The 21,806-nt window shown below is 47.2% G+C and overlaps 1 protein-coding gene across 1 annotated transcript in view; it reads left to right on the forward strand.

Annotated features, from left to right (window-relative positions):
- C2CD3 (C2 domain containing 3 centriole elongation regulator) overlaps positions 1–21,806 on the forward strand; it is a 128,065-nt gene that overhangs the window by 102,355 nt on the left and 3,904 nt on the right. Inside the window, exons 30-32 of the mRNA XM_082626709.1 lie at positions 512–732; positions 2,670–3,591; positions 8,078–8,189. Of these exons, the coding sequence (XP_082482835.1) occupies positions 512–732; positions 2,670–3,591; positions 8,078–8,189 (1,255 nt within the window). The remainder of the gene's footprint in view (positions 1–511; positions 733–2,669; positions 3,592–8,077; positions 8,190–21,806) is intronic.

Consider the following 21,806-nt stretch of genomic DNA (forward strand, 5'->3'; position numbering starts at 1 on the left):
CATCACATCAGGGGAAATGGATGTGAAACAAACAGATGATATGGTTGAAGAGTACAGAAAGACTAGAGCGCAGAGGAGCGGCCCTTAAACCAACACAGAGAGTCAGGGAAGGCTTGCTGGAAGAGGTCACTTGCTTGAAGGTCACTTGCTTGAACCATTCCATCAGGAATGGTTAAAAGATAGCAGAGGTCAGTGCTAGCCCAGAGTAAGGTGAAGTGAGGATTGGAATGATGATAAGAATGGTTCCCTATAAGGAGGTAGAATACTTGCCGGACATCAGAAGAGGAATCCCATTAGCCAGACAGAGGGGGAAAATGTTGTCCCCGGCAGTGGGATTGTAGTCAGAGAGGTGAAGGATGAATTGGTGGATTGGAGAGAGAGGGGCCCTGCTGTTAATAGACCAAGTGAGAGATGCTAAGGTCCTAGCTCAAGCAATGGAAAGTCAGGGGAACATAAAAGATGCTCATAATCCCAGTGAATGACCCTTTTTTCTTCTCCCCTTCTTTTGCAGGAGGAATATGAGTGAGCTAGATCAGATCCAGCGGTACTTCAGCCAGAAGCTCACCAAGCCTTTACTTCCCCTCAGTCCTCAGACCCATACTGCCATCTCGCAGTGCCAAGAGAGTCAGAGGGACCATCTTCGGCCAGGAGCCAGCAGCCTAGACCCCAAAAGCCATTGCATCCTGGAGAAATCCAATAACCTGGTGTTGCAAGTCAGCTCCTTAATCACAGGTATGGCTCAGGGCCACTCTTGTTGAGGAGTTATGGTCATGGGTGCTTATTCAAAAAGCATTTGAATGTGTGCCTTCAGACGAGTCTTTATGGCAAATAGAGACCAACAGCTTTCACCATCTTTCTTACTTATTTATTTACTGTCTTCCTTTTGAAAGGAGAGACATAGCAGCGTGGCACTGGGACACGTGCAATGGAAAGAACATGGGACTGAGAGGCAGGGGACCCAAGTCGAGTCCTTGGTGGGTTTGTGGCACAGACTTAACTGTTTGACTCTGAGCATACCCTTTCCCTTCTTGAGCTTCAGTTTCCCCAACCAGAAAAAGAGGGGAATGGATTAGATGAGTTCTTCAGTGGCAGTTTGTAAACTCGTGCCGCTCTATTTTCAGAAAAACTCAGCTACAAACATATTTCAGATTTTAATTCTCAGAGGCCAGAAGACTGCATTTTTGGCAAGCACCCCAGATGATTCTAGGTGTTAGTGGTCCATAGTCTACCCTTTGAAAAGCCCCCTTAAGTGGTGGTTCTCACTTTGACTGTATTGATATCATTGAGGGAGGTTTTTTTTTTTCCTTGGCCACACCGCAATCTTAGCTCCCCGACCAGGGATTGAACCCGGGCCCTCAGCAGTGAAAGCACGGAGTTCTAACCACTGGACTGCCAGGGAATTCCCGGGATCATTTTTCTCAAGCAGAATGTATAGATTCTACACAGGGATGAATAAGTTCAGTTTTTTCTCTTTAAAGGGAAAAAAAGCCACCATGGTTGATATTAGACACAAACCTTCCTACCCTCTTCTCCCAGACACCTAACCTGTTGGTAGCCAGGACCACAGAAGTGTACTCTGTGTTTGGCTTCCACTTACTGTTTATTGAGCACCAACTGTGCCAGGCATTATTGTGTCACTAGTTCTGGCAGGATAGAGTGGTGGACAAGACAGGCATTGTCTGTGCTTTCATCAAGCATGCATTCTCTAGTCAACCAAAGAAACTGCCCCTCCAAAACGAAAGCATAAGAGCAAAACAGAGGGAGGCTTGTTTGGGGTGGAGGTGAGAGTGGATAAGGAGAATCCCTTTAAAGGTCATATTAAAAGAGGAGAGTGAGGAGAGTCAAAGGCTTGAAGCCGAAGGGCCTTGAAGGCAAGCTTAGGAGTTTAATCTTTATCCTGGAAGAAAAAGGGGAGTTGTAAGCAAGGGGATGACAGAAGGAGAACTGATTTTCACAAGGAGAGGATGAATTTTGAAAGGAGTTACTGAATGCCTATATATGTGCTACACAATGTATGCCCATTTATCTCATATATTTTTCACCATAACGCTGTGAAAAAGGTGGTGTTTTATCACATTTTAAAGATAAACAGACACAGGATAGTTTGCTCATAACCACAAAATTGACAAGTGACAGTAGAGATTTGAACCCAAGACTGACTGGCTCCAAAGCCTGTGCTCTTTCCAGCACACCATGCTGCCTCCATTTTCTTCACAAATCTCCACAGCCTTATCATTTGGGTGATGGGTATTTCTTTGCTTTTATTTTCCAAATAAAATAGTTCTAATAACTGTCATCAAATAGGTAAATAAGTGGATTCTTATTTTGGTTTTTAATATAGGTAATTACTGAAGTAAATGGAAGCATGAACATTCCCACCAGGACTCCCAGCTCCCAAGAATTCCTGAGCATGAGCAGATAGTCTCTGAAAGTGTTTCCACAGCTATAAATGGATTAGATTTTGGTCCTCTGATATTAGAATAAAATGCTAGAAATTGTACTGCCTTGAATATAGTTTCACTGACTCTTGGGGGCAAATTAACTATTATCTTTAAGGTTTGTTCAAAGGTCTGATTGCAAGACTACATCTGAAACTAGTAGCTAATGTGGGAAAGTTGAGTGGTCTGTGGCCCTACCTTGTAGTAAGAGTGATATCTGTTACTGTTTAGATCTGCAGACTATCACCCGGAACTCTCAAGGATCTTTGTATTCTCACCAAGCGAGGAGTAGAAGCAGAGAAGTCACCACCCTCCCAGATGCTCAGGACACAGTAGCCACGCAAGGACGAAGCATAACTCCAGACCTGCCATTGGCAAGAGCTCCAGATGAGGGCAGAAACTCCCCACCTCCCTCTACTCTTGAGGAGACTTCAAGTGGAAGAGGAATGCTTCATGAGGCCCTGGGGCACACGGTACCCACCACAAGAATGCAGAGCAGTGAGGACACCGAGGCAGGCCCGGCCTACAGTGATGAGGACTATGAAGAAGACATCATTGAGCCCAGGGCCCTCAATGAGATCACCACCGTGACAGACAAAACTAGCCCTTGGTCCAGTTTCATGTCAGATGCAAGTGAGATCATCAGCCCTCAGCCTGATGAGGGGCAGAGGGAAGGCCCCTCTTGTCCTTCAGAGCCTTTGCCCGGAGAGGAGCTCAAGGTCAGAGGTAGCTTTCTGTCCAGCCCGGAAAGGACTGTTGGCCCCCACTTGCACAGGCAGGGCTCTCCTAGCCAAAGGAGTGTTCCTTGTGAGGGCGTGGCCTGTAAGGCCAGGGTTGGAGAGCCCACCACAGCAGGCCCTCAGCTCAGCTCCCATGTGACACTCTCAGGAGCCCAACAGAGCAAAACCTGTGTTGGGTGGCACTCACCAAAGGCAGGCCAGGACCAGAAGCCCAAGCCAGAGGCCCAGGCTGAGAAGGAGGTGGTCTCCGATGAGCTAAGTGACTCTGCTGATAGCTCTGAGAAGCTCCCTCTACACCCAGCCTCCCAGAGCAGAAGGGAAAACCATACACAGCCACCCATCAACTGCCCTGACATCAGGCAGAAGCAGCAGACATCTGGGTCAGAGGTGTCCACGAAGCAGAGCATCCTCCTGTATCCTTTGGTGTTTCCCCCAGGTAGCCCCTTAAGCCATCTCTAGGCATTTTGGGTGCTGGTGCTTAGGCCAGCCGCATGAGCGTGAGCAGTGTCCCCCCTCATAGAATGCACTCAGGGGTGTGGGGAGCCCCTTCCTGCTGAAGACTCATCTGTACTGATCAGGTGCTATGATTCTACCATTATCATCAGGCCTCTGAAGCATAATGCTTTGAACTGGGTTTAGATGTTGGTAGTACATTCATTAGCCTCTCTTAGCCTGATTTATCTGATTAATCTCTGGGTATTTTACACCTGAAGGCAAAGTTCTGCATCTAAGGAATGAGACCATTAATCTCAGTTGAAATTTCAGGGGAGGGTATAGAGAAAGAAGAGTCCTACCACGAATTGAGCATTTACCATGTGCCAGGTACTTTACGTACATTTTGCATTCAGTCACACAAGTCTTTAAAGTTGGTATCATTTCTATTTTGCATGTAACGAAATGGAGACTCAGAGTTTTAGTGACTTGCCTAATTAATTTTTTTTAAAGGCAAGTGATGGGTCCAAGGGAAGGGGAAAGTGGGCACTGTTGAAATGGTCTTACCCAAGCCCCCCCAGGATGGCAGTGTTGATGGGGAGAGGGGCATCTGACATTCCCCCTCTTCCTCCTTTGAAATGCAGATGGGCATGTTATGGGGAAAGGAAACCACTTGGGACCATCAGTAGCCCTCACATCTGTAGCCTAACCAGCTGATCACATCAGCTCACCTGATATCCCAACAACAAGCAGGGGTTATTGCAGGGCTGGTGGGTGAAGCAGGCTGCCTTTGTGGTGCTTTGCAGTTCTTTCTCCACTAGAAATCGGGGGGCCTGACTTCGACCATTCGGACCCAGCTCTTACTTCTTGTGTAACATCAAGCGTATAGTTTAACCTTTCTGAGCCTCGATTTCTTCACCTATAAGATGGAGGTAATAATCCCTTACCCACCAGACTGTACATTGCCAGGCAGGTCAAGGACCTCGTCTTTCTCCATGTCCCCAGACATGGCACACAGAAAGGATCAGTAAATATAGATTGAAATGAGCTATCAGTTTCACAGGATTCTTGAGAAAATCAAATGAGTGGGAACATTTGTACATACCACACAGACGTGATTCTTGATGCAAGGCAGAGAGAAACCTGAGGGTAGGGGGTATGGGCTCAGGAGAGGCTTAAAGCGTGAAATGGCTAGAGGCTGAGCACTGAAAGCAGAGTGCCTCAGTGTTCTTTCCTGGCCTCATTCTTCCTGGCTTCTGATGTTTCTGCTTCTACAGTCGATTTAGTTGTGCTCAGAATTTATGGTCAGTGGAGGAGCCGTCACATGTGCCAGGTCCTAAGGGCACTGCTTTAATTCGGGCCTTCCCAACTGCTCATTCTTCCAAAAAGTGAGTATTGCCAGGCCCGGTGCTGTGTAACGAGGGCAGAGATTTGAATCAGACCTTACCTCAAGAAGTTCCCATTGTGAGGTAGGAGACAGGTAATGACAGTAACAGTAAATAGGCAGTGATAAATAGCCTTTATTTTTCTAAGGCATGGACAAAATGCTAGGGAACAAGAGGAGGAAACTGCCATAACTGTTTGGAGGTACCCCAGAAAGAGACAATAGAGCTGGACCTCAAAGGTGAATAGCCATTCTGTAGGCAGGGACAAGAACATTCTAGTCACAGCAAACTGTGTGCGCAGAGGCGTAGCCACTTGAAGGAGCCTGGCCTGTGGGCAGGAGTCACTGTGGTTAGAGCCCCCAGATAAGAGGGGTGGTGAGGGGTGAAGCTGGGCTGGATCTTAAGGGGCCTTTTATATCTGGCTAAGGTACTTGGACTCTGTCTTGTTAGCAGATTAAACCTCAGTTTCCTTATCTTTAAATAAATACGTAATAACAGTAGTTTTCTTGTGGGGTTGTTGTGAAAATTAAATTAACAATGTAAACTACCTAGCATAGTGCCTGGTACGTAAATAGTGTTCAGTAAATGTTAAGCAAGCATATGATTGGTCAGATTTACATATTAGAAAATTCTCCCAGTGCCTTGTAGAGGGTGGATTAGGTCAGGGGAGACCAGAAGCAAGGAGACCAGGTAGGAAACTTGCAGTAATAATGAAAGATGAAGAAAGTCTGACCTAAAGCATAGACTGCTTTATGATGAGGAAAAGGAGGAGGGATCTGAGAGGATTACATAGGGGCAGGGGATAAGAGGAAAAAAGAAAGTATGACTGAGAGATTTCTGTCACAAGTTAGGTCATTTACTAGGTAGGAAATAGCACATAAAGACAGACAGTTTGGAGGGAAGAGGCAGATTTCTATTTTGCACATGTGCCTGTGAGACGTCCAGGAGGAAATGCAGCCCTGGAGTTCAGGATGAGATCAGCCATAAAGGTAGATATCTCTGGAAACAGACAAGAACAGCAAGGAGACAGGGAAAGGGAGAGCCACACAAGACAGAGCCCTGAGGATCACCAATATAGGAGGGCAGGGGGAGCAGACGTGCCCACAGCGGAGGTGGAGGAGGGCCGGCGAGAGAGATGGGAGCAGCAGGGTTTCAGGGAGTGGTGGTCAGCACCCTGATGCTTAAGACAAGTCCAGCACAATGTGGACTGACACGTATTCGCTGGCCTTAGCAGTAGGAGGACAGTGCGGAGGTGGGGATGGAAAGCAGATTTCAGTAGGTGTGAGGGAACCAGTGGTGACTTCCCCCTCAACTGGGGAGACAGGAAGGGCTGACATTTACTGAGTACATGCTATGTGTCAGGCACCATTCTAAGCACTTTGTATATATAATGTCATTTAATTCTCAAAAGGTACAATTATTATATCCATCTTACAGGTGAAGAAACAGGCACAAAGTGTGAACCTTTGTGAAGGTACCATCTAATAAGTGACAGAGGTTACTGTTGGAGCAGGACCCTTAGAAAGACAGGTGGTGCTGGGCTGAGCAGGGGAGTTCGGTGTTCCAGCACACCCTGGGCACCTCACAGCCCAGCTGACTGTCAGGCTGAGAGTCCTCAGTAGTCAGAGTGCAACAGCAAATAGGCCCTACCTCACCAGGGCCTCTGAGGAAGGCTGAGGTCAAAGGGCTCTTTCCCTTCAGGATCTCCAACTCCGTCCCCACCTCTCTGTAGAAAAATCAGGGACTTGAGCCAAAGCAGGAAATGATGAATTTCATTCATTCAGTAGATATTTATTGAACATTTATTGTGTCTCAGGTACTATGCTAGGTGACAGGAATATAGTATGAAAAAGAGCTCATCTTTGCCCTCCTCGAGTTCGAAGTCTAGCATGGAAGAACAGTGATAGACCAATTTGCATCAGAACCATACTTAGCTTATTGAACAGAAACAAATAGACCATCAAAATAGTCCCCTCCTTCCCCTCCCAAACTGAATCACTGCTTTGACTGAAAAAATTTGTGGAACACTGTGTTCTCAACACAGTACTGGGTACCTCCAGAGGATATGGAGAAGTGCAAGATACAGCGCCTGACTTCTAGGGCTCACGTCCAGGTGGTGGATCAGCTGTGCCTACTTATACAGAGCCCTCATTTCTGGATGTGAGCACAGAACACCCAGGAGGACAGGCCCTCCTTCAATGCCAGGCAGCACCTTCCAGCCTAAGATGCTGCCCTGGAGCCACCTTCCCACCCCTACCCTGTCTGTCAGGTTTTGGCCAGCAGGCCCTCGGCAAGTATCATCCAGTGCTTGCTACCTGCCAGCCTCATGGGGCTCTGGGGAAGTAGTGAGGTGACTGAAGGAAACACACCGCCTTTGCCTTTGAGAAGCTTAGGGAATATTGAGGGAAACAAACTGAGAATCATATCAGACTAAATAAGCATTAGCCGGGCTTCCCTGTTGGCGCAGTGATTAAGAATCCGCTTGCCAATGCAGGGGACATGGGTTCGAGCCCTGGTCCGTGAAGATCCCACATGCTGCGGAGCAACTAAGCTCATGCACCGCAACTACTGAGCCTGCGCTCTAGAGCCCGTGAACCACAACTACTGAGCCCACGTGCCACAACTATTGAAGCCCGCACGCCTAGAGCCCGTGCTCCACACAAGAGAAGCCACCACAATGAGAAGCCTGCTCACCGCAACAAAGAGTAGCCCCCGCTCGCCACAACTAGAGAAAGCCTACGCGCAACAACGAAAATCCAACGTAGCCAAAACAAAATTTAAAATAAATAAATAAATAAAAGCACTAGCCGGTGTTTCAGGCTGGGCTCTAGACTAGGAAAGGAGGGGTCACTGTGGCTGAGATTTAGAGGAGGCTTCCGGGAGGAGGCGGGATCTGAAGTGACCCATAAAGTATAGACCAATTTGTTAGGAGTTGCAGGGCCTTCCAGGCAGAGGGAACCACTTGAGCAAAGGATTCTTGGCAGGAATAAGTTGGAGGGAAACAAAGGGCTGGTAGAGGTCAGAGGAGATGCTGGTCTGGGGAAGATTTCTAGGTATTTGTGTCCCTTAACTACCTTTATAGCCCAGAGCCCATTGTGGTGCCCAACTTCTTTTTACCTCCCCAGCAGTTGGAGGCTTCCCTGCGGATGCTCTCTCTCTCTACAGCTTTGCCACCACCAGCCACAGCAGATCAGGTAAGAGGACACCTGGCCGACCTCCTGTTTCCTATAGAGTCATCATCTCTTTCATGAAAGCATGCAGAATGCAGTGGCCCCGGCCATGCTCCTGGAAAGGCAGCAGCAGTGGTCACTCTCCAAGCTTGTGCTGAGCGTATCCTGTGGGCCCAGCAGTGGGAGGAGCTCAGGAAAAGTGAGGAAGAGCAAATGTGTTAAGAGCAAGGGCATCATCAGCTGAGATGACAGGTAGAAGAAATAGCACAGAAGGGTAAAAACAGGACTCAGCTAAGAAACGCATACTGAGCGCTGTGGGAGCTCCAACTAAACAAGGATGGGTTTGAATGGAGGAAGCTTCAAACAGGAGATGCCACCTCGGGAGACCGTAGCAGATGAGTAAGGTCTGGATGAAGAGAGTAACAGAGTGTTAGACCTATTTGTTGTTTACAGAATACCTCATAACTATTAGTCATGCAGCTGAGTTAGGTGGTTGGAACCTTGGCGCAAATCCTAGCTGTGCTCTCTTCTGCCTTGACGCAGCACCGGACCTTTCTCGCAGGTGGCTCGGAAATAATATCTGCTTCTCTAATCATTCAGCATATATTTACTGAGTACCTGTGCTGTATCAGGCATTGTGCTAGGTGCTGAGCATGCAGTAGTAAATAAGGCAAATTCCCTGTCTTAACAGAGTACAAACAGTAAACAAAAAATAATTACAAATTGTGATGAGTCCTAGATGCTCTGAGAAAGAACAGGCTTTCCCTGAGGAGGCAGTGTTTAAGCTGAAAATGATCATGGTGGTGCTTGCCAGGTACCCAGCACTGTTTGAAGCACTTTAGGTTAACTCCTTTAATTCAGCAACCTGATGAAGTACACACTTTTATCCCTATTTTAAGATGAGAAAACTGAGGCACAAAGCAATTAAGTAACTTGCCTCACACAGGTAGTTAAGTGGTAGAACCAGAATTGGAACCCAAGCAGTCTGGTTTCAAAATCTGTGTTTCTAACTACTGTGCTATACTGAGGAGAAGACACAAAGCCCCTGCCTCATGGAGCTTTTATTTTATTTTATTTTATTTTTAATTCCCCTTTTTATTATTTGGGCACGCAGTTTATAAGAGTAAATGAAATCTTGGAGTAAATTTCTATTGGTTGTACAGTTGCGATGGTTAGGCTTATCTCATCTCACCAACAGTCCAATGAAGACTTTTTTCTTTTTATTTAATTTTTATCTTATATTGAAGTATTGTTGATTTAAAATGTTAGTTTCAGGTGTACAGCAAACTGATCCAGTAATACATATATACACATATCCATATTTTTTCAGATTCTTTTCCCATATTGGTTATTATAGAATATTGAGTAGAGTTCCCTGTGCTATACAGTAGATCCTTATTGATTATCCATTTTTGGGGTTTTTTTAATATTTATTCATTTATTTGGCTGTGCCAGGTCTTAGTTGCAGCACACAGGATCTTTGTTGCTGTGTGCAGGATCTTTTAGTTGAGGCATGTGGGATCTTTAGTTGTGGCATGTGAACTTTTAGTTGTGGCATGTGGGGTCTAGTTCCCTGACCAGGGATTGAATCTGGGCCCCCTGCATTGGGAGCACAGAGTCTTAGCCACTGGATCACCAGGGAAGTCCCGATTATCCATTTTATATATAGTAGTGTGTGTATGTTAATCCCAAACTCCTAATTTACCCCTGCCCCTGCCACCTTTCCCCTTTGGGACTCATAAATTTGTTTTTGAAGTCTGTGAATCTAATTCTGTTTTATAAATAACTTCATTTGTATTGGGTTTTTTTAGATTCCACATGTAAGTGACATCATATGATATTTGTCTTTGTCTGAGTTACTTCACTTAGTATGATAATCTCTAGGTCCATCCATGTTGCTGCAAATGGCATTATTTCACTCTTTTTTATGGCTGGGTAATATTCCATGGTACATATGTACCACATCTTCTTCATCCGTTCCTCTGTCGATCGATGTTTCGGCTGCTTCCATGTCTTGGCTCCTGTAAGTAGTGCTACAGTATATATATATATATTGCAGCACGAGGTACCGTTGCACTATATATTGATATATATCTCCAGAGAAAACCGAAATCCGAAAGGATACACGCAACCCAGTGTTCACTGCAGCACTACTTACACACACACACACACACACACACACACACATACATACATACACACATACATACATACACACATACCTACATACATACATACACACATACATACACACATACATACATACATACATACACACATACCTACATACATACATACATACACACATACACACACATACATACACACATACATACATACATACATACACACATACATACATACACACATACATACATATATATATATATCCAGGAGTGGGATTACTGGATCACATGGTAGTTCTATTTTTAGTTTCTTAAGGAGCCTCCATACTGTTCTCCATAGTGGTTATACCAATTTACATTCCCACCAACATACATTCCCACCAACAGTGTAGGAGGGTTCCCTTTTCTCTACACCCTCGCCAGCATTTGTTGTTTATAGACTTCTTGATGATGGCCATCCTGACCGCTGTAAGGTTGATATCTCATTGTGGTTTTGATTTGCATTTCTCTAATAATTAGCCATGTTGAGCATCTTTTCATGTGCTTCTTGGCCATCTGTATGTGTTCTTTGGAGAAATGTCTATTTAGATCTTCTGCCCATTTTTTGATTGGGTTGTTTGGTTTTTTTGATGTTGAGCTGCATGAGCTGTTTGTATATTTTGGATATTAATCCCTTGTCGGTCACTTCATTTGCAAACATTTTCTCCCATTCTGTGGGTTGTCTTTTCGTTTTGTTTATGGTTTCCTTTGCTGTGCAAAAGCTTTTAAGTTTAATTAGGTCCCATTTGTTTATTTTTGTTTTATTTTCATTACCCTAGGAGGTGGATTGTGGAGCTTTGAAAAAAACAATTTCAGAGAATAATACATGCTATGAGCAAAATGTATTAGCATATTTGTTAATTATAATAGCCAACCCCTATGTAACGCTTACCGTGCACTAGACATTATTCCAAGCATTTTACATGTGTAAACTGATTTAATTCTCCCAAGAACCCAATAAGAGGGGTACTATTGTTATCCCCATTTAATAGATGAGAAAACTGAGGTTCCCATACAGAACTTCCCATACAGACTTACAAGGTATTATAGTTTCTGTTCTGTAGAAACTGAGACACATAAAGGTTAAGTAGGTTGTCACCTACCCAGGGTCTCCCAACCAGTATGACTCCAAACTCTGTGCTTTCCATTGCACCACTTTAAAATCATGACACTTGGCTTATGGTATATTTTTCTAGCTAATTTGCCTTCTTTATATAGGTTTCATTTTGCAGTTAATGTTTAAACTTTTTTTATGCTCTTCCAGAGCCTACTTTAATGACAGATGGGGTCAGTCCAGAAGTATCCTGGGAACCTAGGGGTATAGTCCTAAAGAGAAGCCATAAGATGTCTAGTTCTTTTACTGGTTTCCTTCCCCACTTCTCCCTCAGCTTCCCCAGCACCATTTTGAGGACACCTCATTTCTTTGGCACATTGATAAGTCTAAATTCCCACATATCTCAGTTTTTATCAAATTTGTATTCCTGTCCTAGAGGAGGAGAGGTGCCAGTCCCCACCAGAAGCTCTGCATTTCCGTGGCCTTATTTCTACTCTGGTTCAGGTCACCAGTTCATCTCCTTCTACTCTGCATCTTCCCTTGCATGCCCCATGTATTCACGTCAGCACTTACGCTAGGGTAGCAGGGCTGTGTCCAGCACCAAGCACAAGCTTTTGAACAAGACATCTATGACATGAAATACTGAATCTGCTACGTGGCTAAGTGATCTTGGGCAAGTGACTTGACCTTTCTGAGTCTTGGTTTTTTTTAAAGCAACATCAGGCTAATAGAATTCTTACCTAATAAGAGGATGACAAGAATTACCCTAGAGGAAAAAAGCAGACACTGTTAGTTTCCTTTCCCTCTTCCCCTCCCAGCCAAGTGGGTGAAATGTGAGTGAGATGTGCCTTGTAGGAAGGGAGGTCTGTGAGTCGTTGTGTCTGAGCTGTCAACTCTCAACTGCCAAAGGGAACAGCTGTTCCTGCTTTTGTGTTTCTGACTTTATGATGTGCCAGCTCCTGGGGGGACTTATTATCTTTGATCTATTAAACATAAGATACAAAGGGTGGGAGAGGGATGTAATAATGTTTACTTCAGTTAAAGGGCAAGTCTAGTTTTGAGAAGATAAAGTCTCATATACTTTGTAGCCTTTTTTCTTTCTTGCCCACAGCAAAACTCCATTGTTTGTCTGCTGCTCTCAGGAACACCTCCCTCCTCGGGGCCTTATTCTGGGTCCTAGTTAGGGTAGCCAGTCATCACAGTTCACCCAGAGCTGTCTCATTTTCAGCATTGAAAGTCCCACGATCCAGGAAACATCAGGGTGTTCATCGTCCTCACTGGTGATGAGCCTTTCTCACTACCTGATGTGTTTGTAGCAGCACGTTTTCTGCAACTTATGCTCTTGGCTTCATTCCTTCTTCACACCCTGGTCTCAGTTTATTACCATTTCCCTTCAGCATGAAGAACTTCCTTTAGAATTTCATGTAGTCCAGACATACTGGGAACTGATGCTCTCAGCTTCAATTGGCTGAAATGTATTTTGCCTTCATTTTTCAAAGATATTTTTTCACTGGATATAGAATTCTAACTTGAATTGTGTTTGTTTTAGCATTTTATTTATTCATTCATTCATTCATTCATTTTTAATTTGGGGCACGCCATGCAGCTTGTGGGATCTTAGTTCCCTGACCAGGGATTGAACCCTGGGCCTCAGCAATGAAAGCTCCACATCCTAACTACTGGACGGCCAGGGTATTACCTGTTTTAGTATTTTAGAACTATCACTCCACATTCTACTGACCTCCATTGTTTCTGATGAGAAGCAGCTATCATTCTTATTGTTGTTGCCCAGAATGTTATGTGACCTTTGTTCTTTGGCTACCTTTAAGATTTTTTTCTTTGGTTTTCAACAGTTTGACTACAATGTTCACAGTTGTAGAGACAGGGAATAGGATGGGGGAGGAAGAGCACATAGGTCTATTCAACAGTATTAACAATGTTTTTGTTCTTAGGTTGGGTTGTGGGTTTATTGATGTTCATTTTTATCATGCTTCATAATTTAAATATGTTAGTATTCTTTGGTATATTACACCATGAAATCACAAAATCATATGTAATTTAAATTTTAAGAATGATTGAATGGTGACAAAATGGAGACACCAAGTCCTTCCATAGATTTGGCTGTGCATATGGATCAGAAGTATAGGATAGCGGGTGGGGTAGCATCTGAGATAAGGTACTTTTTTGGGGTTTTTGTTCTGTTTTTTTTTTATATGGGAAAGCCTTCAGCTTTTTCTGTATGGCAGTGCAGTGACCAGTAGAGAAAAGAAGAAGGGGAAGATGCAGGAGAGGGAGAGAATAGAAAGACTAGTCCCTGGATCCAGAGCACATGTGGAGATATTAGCCTGTTGAGAAGAAAAAGAAAACTCACCCTATAGCATACAAGCATACAGGCAGACAGAGAAGATGGGTGCTAAAGCAGATAGGATTAGATTTGGTGATAGAGTTTCCCATTTGATGGAAGCTTCTATTTTCTCTTATGTCCATTTATTTATTTATTTATTTATTTTGGCCATGCCATTTGGCATTCGATATCCTAGTTGCCTGACCAGGGATTGAACCCACACCCCTGGCATTGGAAGCACAGAGTCCTAACCACTGGACTACCAGGGAAGTCCCTGTTTTCTCTTCTGTCTTCTATTTGTGGTTATGTTTCAGGCAGAGTCAACAGCTCAAGTGAGAGGTAGGCAGGGGAGGGCAGGAGCCTTGTCCTGTACCCCCAACCTGAGGATTCCATCTATTTTGCCTCTTCCTAAGGCTCTGAAGGCTGTAGAGGAGCATTTTGAGAGGCTGACTCTTCTCACCCAGTGTCCTGGGACAGCTATACTTAGCTCACCTGGCTCTACCACAAGATCTAAGGGAAGGCCTGATCCTTCAGCCACACTGAAAAAATGCACCTGAACCCAGGGACCTCCCAATCTCCATTTCTACCATTTGTGAAACAGGTGTTTTCCCCACAGTATAGTGGATACAGTTCTCTGTGTGACCTTCGTCAAGTCTTCCGATTTTTCTGAGTCTGTGTCATCTGTCAGATGGGGTTATCAGGCCTCAAAGAATGGTTGCACTGAAGAGCACCAGGTGTCACACAGATAGGGTATAGAGGCCAGCTCTCAGGCCCCCTTCCTCATGACTGTTGCATCTTCTGGTTGTCACCTCTTCAAGAAGCAAAGGAGGGAGGAGGATGGCGGGTCTAGCAGGACCATCGAACAGCCATCCAGTGGCACATTTGAAATTCCTTATGAATCAGTCAGGTTTTGCTGCTTTTGCTTTCTCTTTCCTCTTTGTGATAAAGTAACTCTTCAGTGGGACAGCTCCCTGGTTTTATTTATAGTAACTTCTGATTCTGTTTGCTTAGCTGCCAGGGGCAAACTAGTTTTATCAACTTCTCTAAGAGGGGAGGTAGAGGATGAGACAGCACTAACGTACATGTTGTTTTCCGCAGACTTATGTCTTCTGCTCTTGTAGATGTTTCTTTGGGAAGATTTCAACCACTTCAATTATTTCAGTTATTATTACAGTTTGATGACTCTCAAATCCTTATCTTCAGTCCAGACTTCTCTGCCATGCTGCAGACAAGGCCACGTGGATCCACCTACATCCTAGAAGTCTTTACTTGATGTTACAAACAATTCAGCACATCCAGACCTTGAGCTTGTCATCTTCCTCTGCACACCCCCTCTACCGCCGGCATTCCTTATCTCAGTAAACACGACCACGGTCATGTAGTTACTCCTGCCAGAGCATGTGTGTCGTCTTCCCCTCCTCCTACACCTTTATCCCCCACAACCCACCATCACCAAGGCCTGTGAATTCTGTCCCCTAAATACCTTTGAATCCACTCACTTCTCACCATTTCATTATCTAGCCCCAGTCGTCTCCCCCATAGCTGTTTCTAACTACGCTTACTCAAAACCACACTTTCCCACCACCATGCGTCTCCATACTGAAGCCAGTGTGATTGGCCACTGTAATCTGACTCTTACCCCCACTCTACCACCGGAGGAGGGAGGGACTCTTCAAGGTTGTCAAAATCCAAAAAAACCCTCCATATTCCTAAACCAGTTATTGACTGAGTGCCCAGTTTCTTTGATCTCTCAGCAGCATGTGACACAGTTGATCTCTCTCCTGTAAACATTTTCTTCACTTGTTTCTAAGGCATCAGTGCTTCTTGGTTCTCTTCTTCCCTTGTTGGCAGCTCCTGCTCAGCCGCCTTTGCTGGTTCTCCTTCATTTCCCCTGCTTGTTAATAGGGGTGACCAGGGTGTGGTCCTTAGACTTCTCTATTTACACTTACTTTCTAGATGATCCTGTCTCATCTCAGGCTTTAAATCCCCTGTATATGCCGAAGACTCATAATGATCATCTCAGCCCAGGCCTCTCCTCTAACTCTAGGCTCATATGTCCAGCTGCCTACTCAATATATCCAAACTCAACTCCAGATTTTATTCCTCAGCTCTGTTCCTCAGTCTTCCCCATCTCAGTTAATAGATATTCTATCCTTCTAGTTTACTTATTCCTGCCAAAACCCTTGGAATCCTCTCTGATGCCTTGATTTCCAATCCACCAGGAAATTCTGGCAGCTCTACCTCTAAATTCAGATCCATCCACTGCTCACCACTCCCACCATTACCTGGTCTAAACTGTCATCATCTCTCGCCTAGATTGTTGCAGGAGCCTCCTAACTTGCCTTTCTGCTTCTACCCTTGCCCCCATTCCCCATACAGTATCCTGTTAAGTTTTTAAGACGTTAAGTAAATCATCAAATAAATCATGTGACTTCTCCACTCAGAACCCTCCAGTAACTTTCCATCGATGACTAGGAGGGCCCGAGGTGGGTCTGAGGACAGGCAGGCCAGAGAGTAGGAAAGTAGTTTGGGCCTCAAACTTGAAATGTATATCTTTCAGCAAATTACAAAACCATAGTCCTGAGCTAGGTGCAGAAGTAGACAGAGAAGGAGCTGTGGTCCCTTCCCCCGCCAAAGCTCAAAGTTCCCCAGGGGACCAAGCTTTATATGTAAGTTCCACCAACTCCACCAAGCGCCCGTCGTGCTTAAAGTGCTAGACGTGGTGCCGTGGACCCTCTTCAGGGAGGTCACAGTTCCTTACGAGGCACTGGCCACCAAACCACTCACTAACTTTCTCAAATGACATTAGCCTATATTAACACTTAAGTAAAACAAAACAAAGAGAATGCATACAGGGAAAGGAAGACAGAGCCATGTAGGGTGGCATGAGTAGAATTCAGCAAAGATGAAGGAAAGGCTTTGAAGGCTGTGGATTTGGAGAAAAGAAACCTCTCCGAGGATCAACAGAATGTGGTAACTGGGAAGTACAAACAGTATGTGCTAGAGAGGAGGTCAGAGCTGGGGAGAGATCAGCCTGGACCAAAGCAGTCAGGATAGGAATCAGAAGTAAAGAGCAAGAATCAACCTGTCATCCGAGCTCCTGGACTAACCACAGGCCGGGGGCCAGATGCTGCTGTTCATGAGGAGTGTGTGTAGGAGGTGGGAGGTCGGCAACAAGGCCAGGCACGAGTGTCCCCTTGAAAGCCTTGAGTTGTCCAACCCGCCCACCCCCCCACCTTAGAGTTCTCACCTCCACTTGGCCAGACCACAGTGTTTCAGACATCATCGGGATCGAGGCACTCCAGGCAGCTGGGGAGCTGAGTCAGCAAACCTGGTTTCTTTTTTTTTTTATGGCTGCGTTCGGTCTTCGTTACTGCGCGCGGGCTTTCTCTAGCTGCGCCAAGTGGGGGCCCCTCTGGTTGTGGTGCGTGGGCTTCTCATTGCAGTGGCTTCTCTCATTGCAGAGCATGGGCTCTAGGTGCACGGGCTTCAGTAGTTGTGGCACGCAGGCTCAGTAGTTGTGGCACACGGGCTTAGTTGCTCCGTGGCATGTGGGATCTTCCCGGACCGGGGCTCGAACCTGTGTCCCCTGCATTGGCAGGTGGATTCTTAACCACTGCGCCACCAGGGAAGCCCAAACCTGGTTTCTTGCCCTGGCTCTGCTGCTGGCCTTCTGAGGTGCTGAGCAAGGTCTGAGGAGGCAACACGGACGTAATTTGTGGCTATACGTCCCTCTTCTCTCCTACCAGGCAGTTTTGTATAGAGGTTAGGCACATGGCCTCTGAATCCAGACAGCCTAAGTTCAGAGCTCAGTTTTGCCACTTTCTAGCTGTGTAACCTAGTGCAAGTTACCTACCTTTTCTGTGCTTCAGTTCCTTTATCTGAAAAATGTGAAACAGTACCTGCCTCCTAGAGCTTGTGTAGGGTTAACTGAGTAAGATGTTAAGTGCTTAGAGCAGTTTTTAGCACATGACATAGTGGGAACTATATGAATGTTAACTATTGTTATTTTTATCATCATTATTATTGAGACAACTTCCCCTCTTGTGCTGTTACATTCTGGGGGAACTAGTAGGAAAAAAATGCTAAGGGATAGAGACATCATCAAAAGCTTAGCACCAGGTGCAGGGAGCCGCAGAGACCCGGGAAGTTAGACCCCACAGGGCAGCCCCAGAAGGATGGAGAGCATTGCTCAGGGCCCTAGCAGTTGATCCTGTGCTCAGTTCAGACCCTGAGTTAGAGGCCCAGGATGACCCACTGCCCCCACCTAAGGGTGGTAGAGCCCTAGCCTCAGAAGTCCGTGGCCTGCCTGCCTTTGAGGCCTGAGGCTGCTGCTTTTCTCCCAGGAGCCCAAAGAATTCTTCTGTCCCTTGGTTTCCCTTCCCCAAGCCCAGAGCCATCTAAGAGAAACACAGTCTTGGTAGAGGAGCCCAGTCCTCCACAAAATCACCAGACCAGGTGGTTGGAGTCCAAGAGAAGTTCCTGAGCCTGGTGTCCTCTTCTCAGCCTGTGGTCCAGGCCTGATGGCTGAGCTGCCCATCTTGGGGCAAGAAGCCCTGACCTGTTATGTCACCTCTTTTAGCTACCAAGTCCCTAGCCCTCTGCAGAGCCCCAGGAGTCCCAAAGGTCAAAGAGCTTCTGATTAAGGCCACACAAAGCTTTGAGGAGGAGATGAGCTCTCTGGCCAAGGGTGTACAGAAGTCAGGGGTAGCAGCCAGAATTGGCTGGTTCCCACCTTGGCCCAGATGCAGTTTGGCCGGCACCGCGAGGGAAAGGGCCTACGGGTCTGCTGGGCAGCTGCTAGGCTCAAGTGGCCTGAGCGCTGAGGCCAGAGTCTGGGAGGAGCCAAGAATTCCAAGAGTGTCACTTTAACCCTTCCCTCTCACTGGCAGGGAGTGGGTTCAGAGGTTGAAGAGTCTCAATCTAGTCTGGCGTCTTCACGGTGCAGACTGGGAGACTGCGGCCCAGGCTGGGGGGCGACCCAGGCCCTGCGGAACAGGCTGGTTGTCAGGGAAGCCTTCTCGGAGGAAGGAAAGGGAGGCATGGGGGGTGGGGAGGAACAGAGGCAGCATGTAGGTAGTGAGAACCACATGACCAGAGCTCTAAGGCAGGAGTGGAGGGTGAGCTCAGAGCGTGGAGCCCAGCCACACTGCGGCTGGGCTAGGTGGTCAGATTTAGGATTGGCCTCTCAAGGCCGGGCCCCTGGTCTGCGTGTCTTGTCCTCGCTTCCCCGCTGCTCCTAGTTGCAGCTGCTGAGTCTGCTACTCTCTTTAGCACAGGGAAGTCCTAGTCCCAGCCTTTGGAGAGGACTCTGGGAGCCACGACAGGGGAAGGCAGCCAGCCGAGGAGATGAAAGTTGAACAAGGCAGGCGGCTCTACTGAGCCTCACTCATCTCCCAAGCAACAATCTGTTGGCAGCCCTATCCTAGCCGGCCAGAACCAGCCGGCTGTTTTCTTTGGAAAGTTTTGCTTCCAGCCCCTGAGGCAGTGTTTATGTCATTGTAAGGGATCTGCTCTGGGGAAAAAAACAAAACTTCAGTCCTGATGCCAGGCCCAGGGGCTTAATGGGTGGGGGGCAATGGTAGGGGGAGAGCATGGCCAGTCCTGGCCTAGCCCTGGGCATCCCTTTGGGGGTGCTGTACCCCACTTCTACTCCAGCTGAAGTGAGGTCTCAGAACAGCAGGGCTTCATTTTGCTCTCCGCAGCTGGTGTCTCCAGCTTATTTAGCCCCTGTGCTTTTGTATCTGGCCAGAGCCTTGGTCACATCTGAATTGTATTTCAGCTTCACGGTAGACCTGGGGCAAGGAGGCAAACAGGTTCTCAGCTCCACTTGGTAATGAAGATACTGAGACCCAGAAAGACAACGTGTCTTGGCCTCAAGCAAGTGGGGCAGTTGGGCTGGGCCACAGACCAGTGTTCCTTCCACTCCACCCCACTGCCTCCCCTCTGACAAAGTCCCAGGGACACCCAGAAGCAGGGGTAAATGGGGGTGCCTGCACCTACCACCCTCCTGGAAACACGTGGCCTATGTAGGGATATCCTTCTGGGGACTAAATGGAGGGAACCCAGAACACAGTGGCTTGAATCAGCTCACATTTCGAGGCCAAAGAAGAGGGCTGGGGCCTCCTAAGAGAGCGTTTGGAGAAGATGTTATCACACGGAGCTGGCCAAAGAGGGAGCCGCGGGCCGGGCTAAGTCCCTGGGTTACAGAGCACCGCCTCCTGTATTACCTGCTCAGCCTGATCTGTTTTCAGATGAGGAAACCAAGGCCCAGAGAGGAAGTGACTTGCCCAAAGCCACTTGGCTAAGTGGCAGAGCCAGGACTAGAAGCGCTCCCCCACCAGGGTTAGCCTCTTGGAGTGAGGAACCCCTGGAAGCCCCATGTTTTCCTGCCACCACTGCTCCTTACTCCTCCCCTGATGCTGTATTTTCTCCCTGGTGGAGTTCTGCCTTTGATATTGAAGGCTCCTTTGAGACATCTGTCTCAAACAAGAGGCCGAGAAGCCTGGGTGTCCAGGTGCCCAGAAAAGAGCAGGTCCCCATATTTGGAAGTGGGAGAAGTTAATAGGAGAGCTGGATGGATTTAATGGGACAATCAATCAGAGCCCCTCATGTCCTGCCAGGCTTAACACCCAGATCACAGTAAAGCCTGTTCTGTCCTTCACCCCAGGACAGGGGTCAGCCCCATGCCCCCGGATCATTGGAAAGTCCAAGAGGAATATGGTCAGTTCCTCCCCAGACATTCAGGAACTTGAGCCCCTCCCTTGCTGGGTCTGTCTTCTGCTCTCCATACCTGCAGTCAGCCAGTTCCATCCCCTTGGCTTTCCCAGCAAATAAATTCCTTCTCTGCACCTTTGCTCAAGCTAGTCTCTACCTGGAACATCCTCTCTCATATTCTTTGTTCAGATTCCACCTTCATGTTGTTTCAAGTCCATCTTCTTGAAAGTACCCTTCCAGGGACTTCACCCCATGTATGACACCCACTGTCCAGACTCCAAGGCCCCTGCAGCCCCTCAGTCTGATGGTCCTGCTTCGATGTGGGCTCCTCCTGCCTCCCCAGGAAGGCTGAGGCTCCTCAAACCATAAGCTATGGTGACAGTTTGCTGGTGCCCCCAGAGCTCCAGCAGGAGCATGGGAGTATTTTCAGAGGAGTGGTGGGTACATGGAGGGGTGTCCCTGCGTGGGCAGCTACACCTCTGCCCAGCCCCGCCAAGGCTGTATGTCTCGGGATAGCAACCCTGACGAAGAGACTTTACTACTAGTCAAGATGGTTTTTAGACCCTTTTGAGGTCAACAAAAGCCACAGGCTGCTGACCTTCCACAGCTCTGCCCTGCCCAGTACCCAGTGCCAAACCCCGTCCTGTCCCTGGGCCATGCAGATAAAGCCCCCTAGGTGGCTGGGCCCAGGTGTGGGTACTGGGAGGTTGGCTGTGGCTGGTTCACAGATGTCAGCCCAGCTAGCAGGTGCAGGCGTGTGCTCACGCTGCCCCCCAGTGCAGTGACCTCACCCCACACACAGCTCTGCTGAAACCCTGCGCGTCTCCGATCCCACCTCTGCATGAAGCCGCCCTGTCCTTCCCAGCTGTCATGAATTGCTCCTTCTCTGTGCTCCCGGGCTCTAAGCTTCCTCTTTGGGATTGCTGGGTAGGTCAGCATTCGTCTCCCCTCTAGCTTGAGCAATCACTAGTTCTGGAATGAATGAAAGAATGACTGAATGAGATATTTGCTCCAAGAGGCAGTCTCCTCCCCAATTAATTTAAGCCTCTGGTCACCGTGGCTTGACCCATTCACTGGTCTGTCAGCTACCAAGCTCCCATCCTGGACCTGTCTCAGTGGGAGTCACAAGCATCAGAGACAGGCCATGCCCTGCAGGAGCATCCAGTCTGGAGGGAGAGGGCCTCAGGCAGTGGCTGGGTGGCTGTCCTCCCCAGCCTGAGGCATTATGGGGTGCAGGTGCCTCCCATGTTTTGAAAGGAAGAACTATAAACACCAGCACAGAGTGGGTTTCCTTTCTCCCCTTTTAGCCTAGGCATGCCTGGAAGATGGGGAGCTGTATGTACTCACCTCTGCTGGGCATG

Source organism: Mesoplodon mirus, assembly GCF_964341445.2.
Source record: "Mesoplodon mirus genome assembly, chromosome: 7".
Lineage (NCBI taxonomy): Eukaryota > Metazoa > Chordata > Mammalia > Artiodactyla > Ziphiidae > Mesoplodon > Mesoplodon mirus.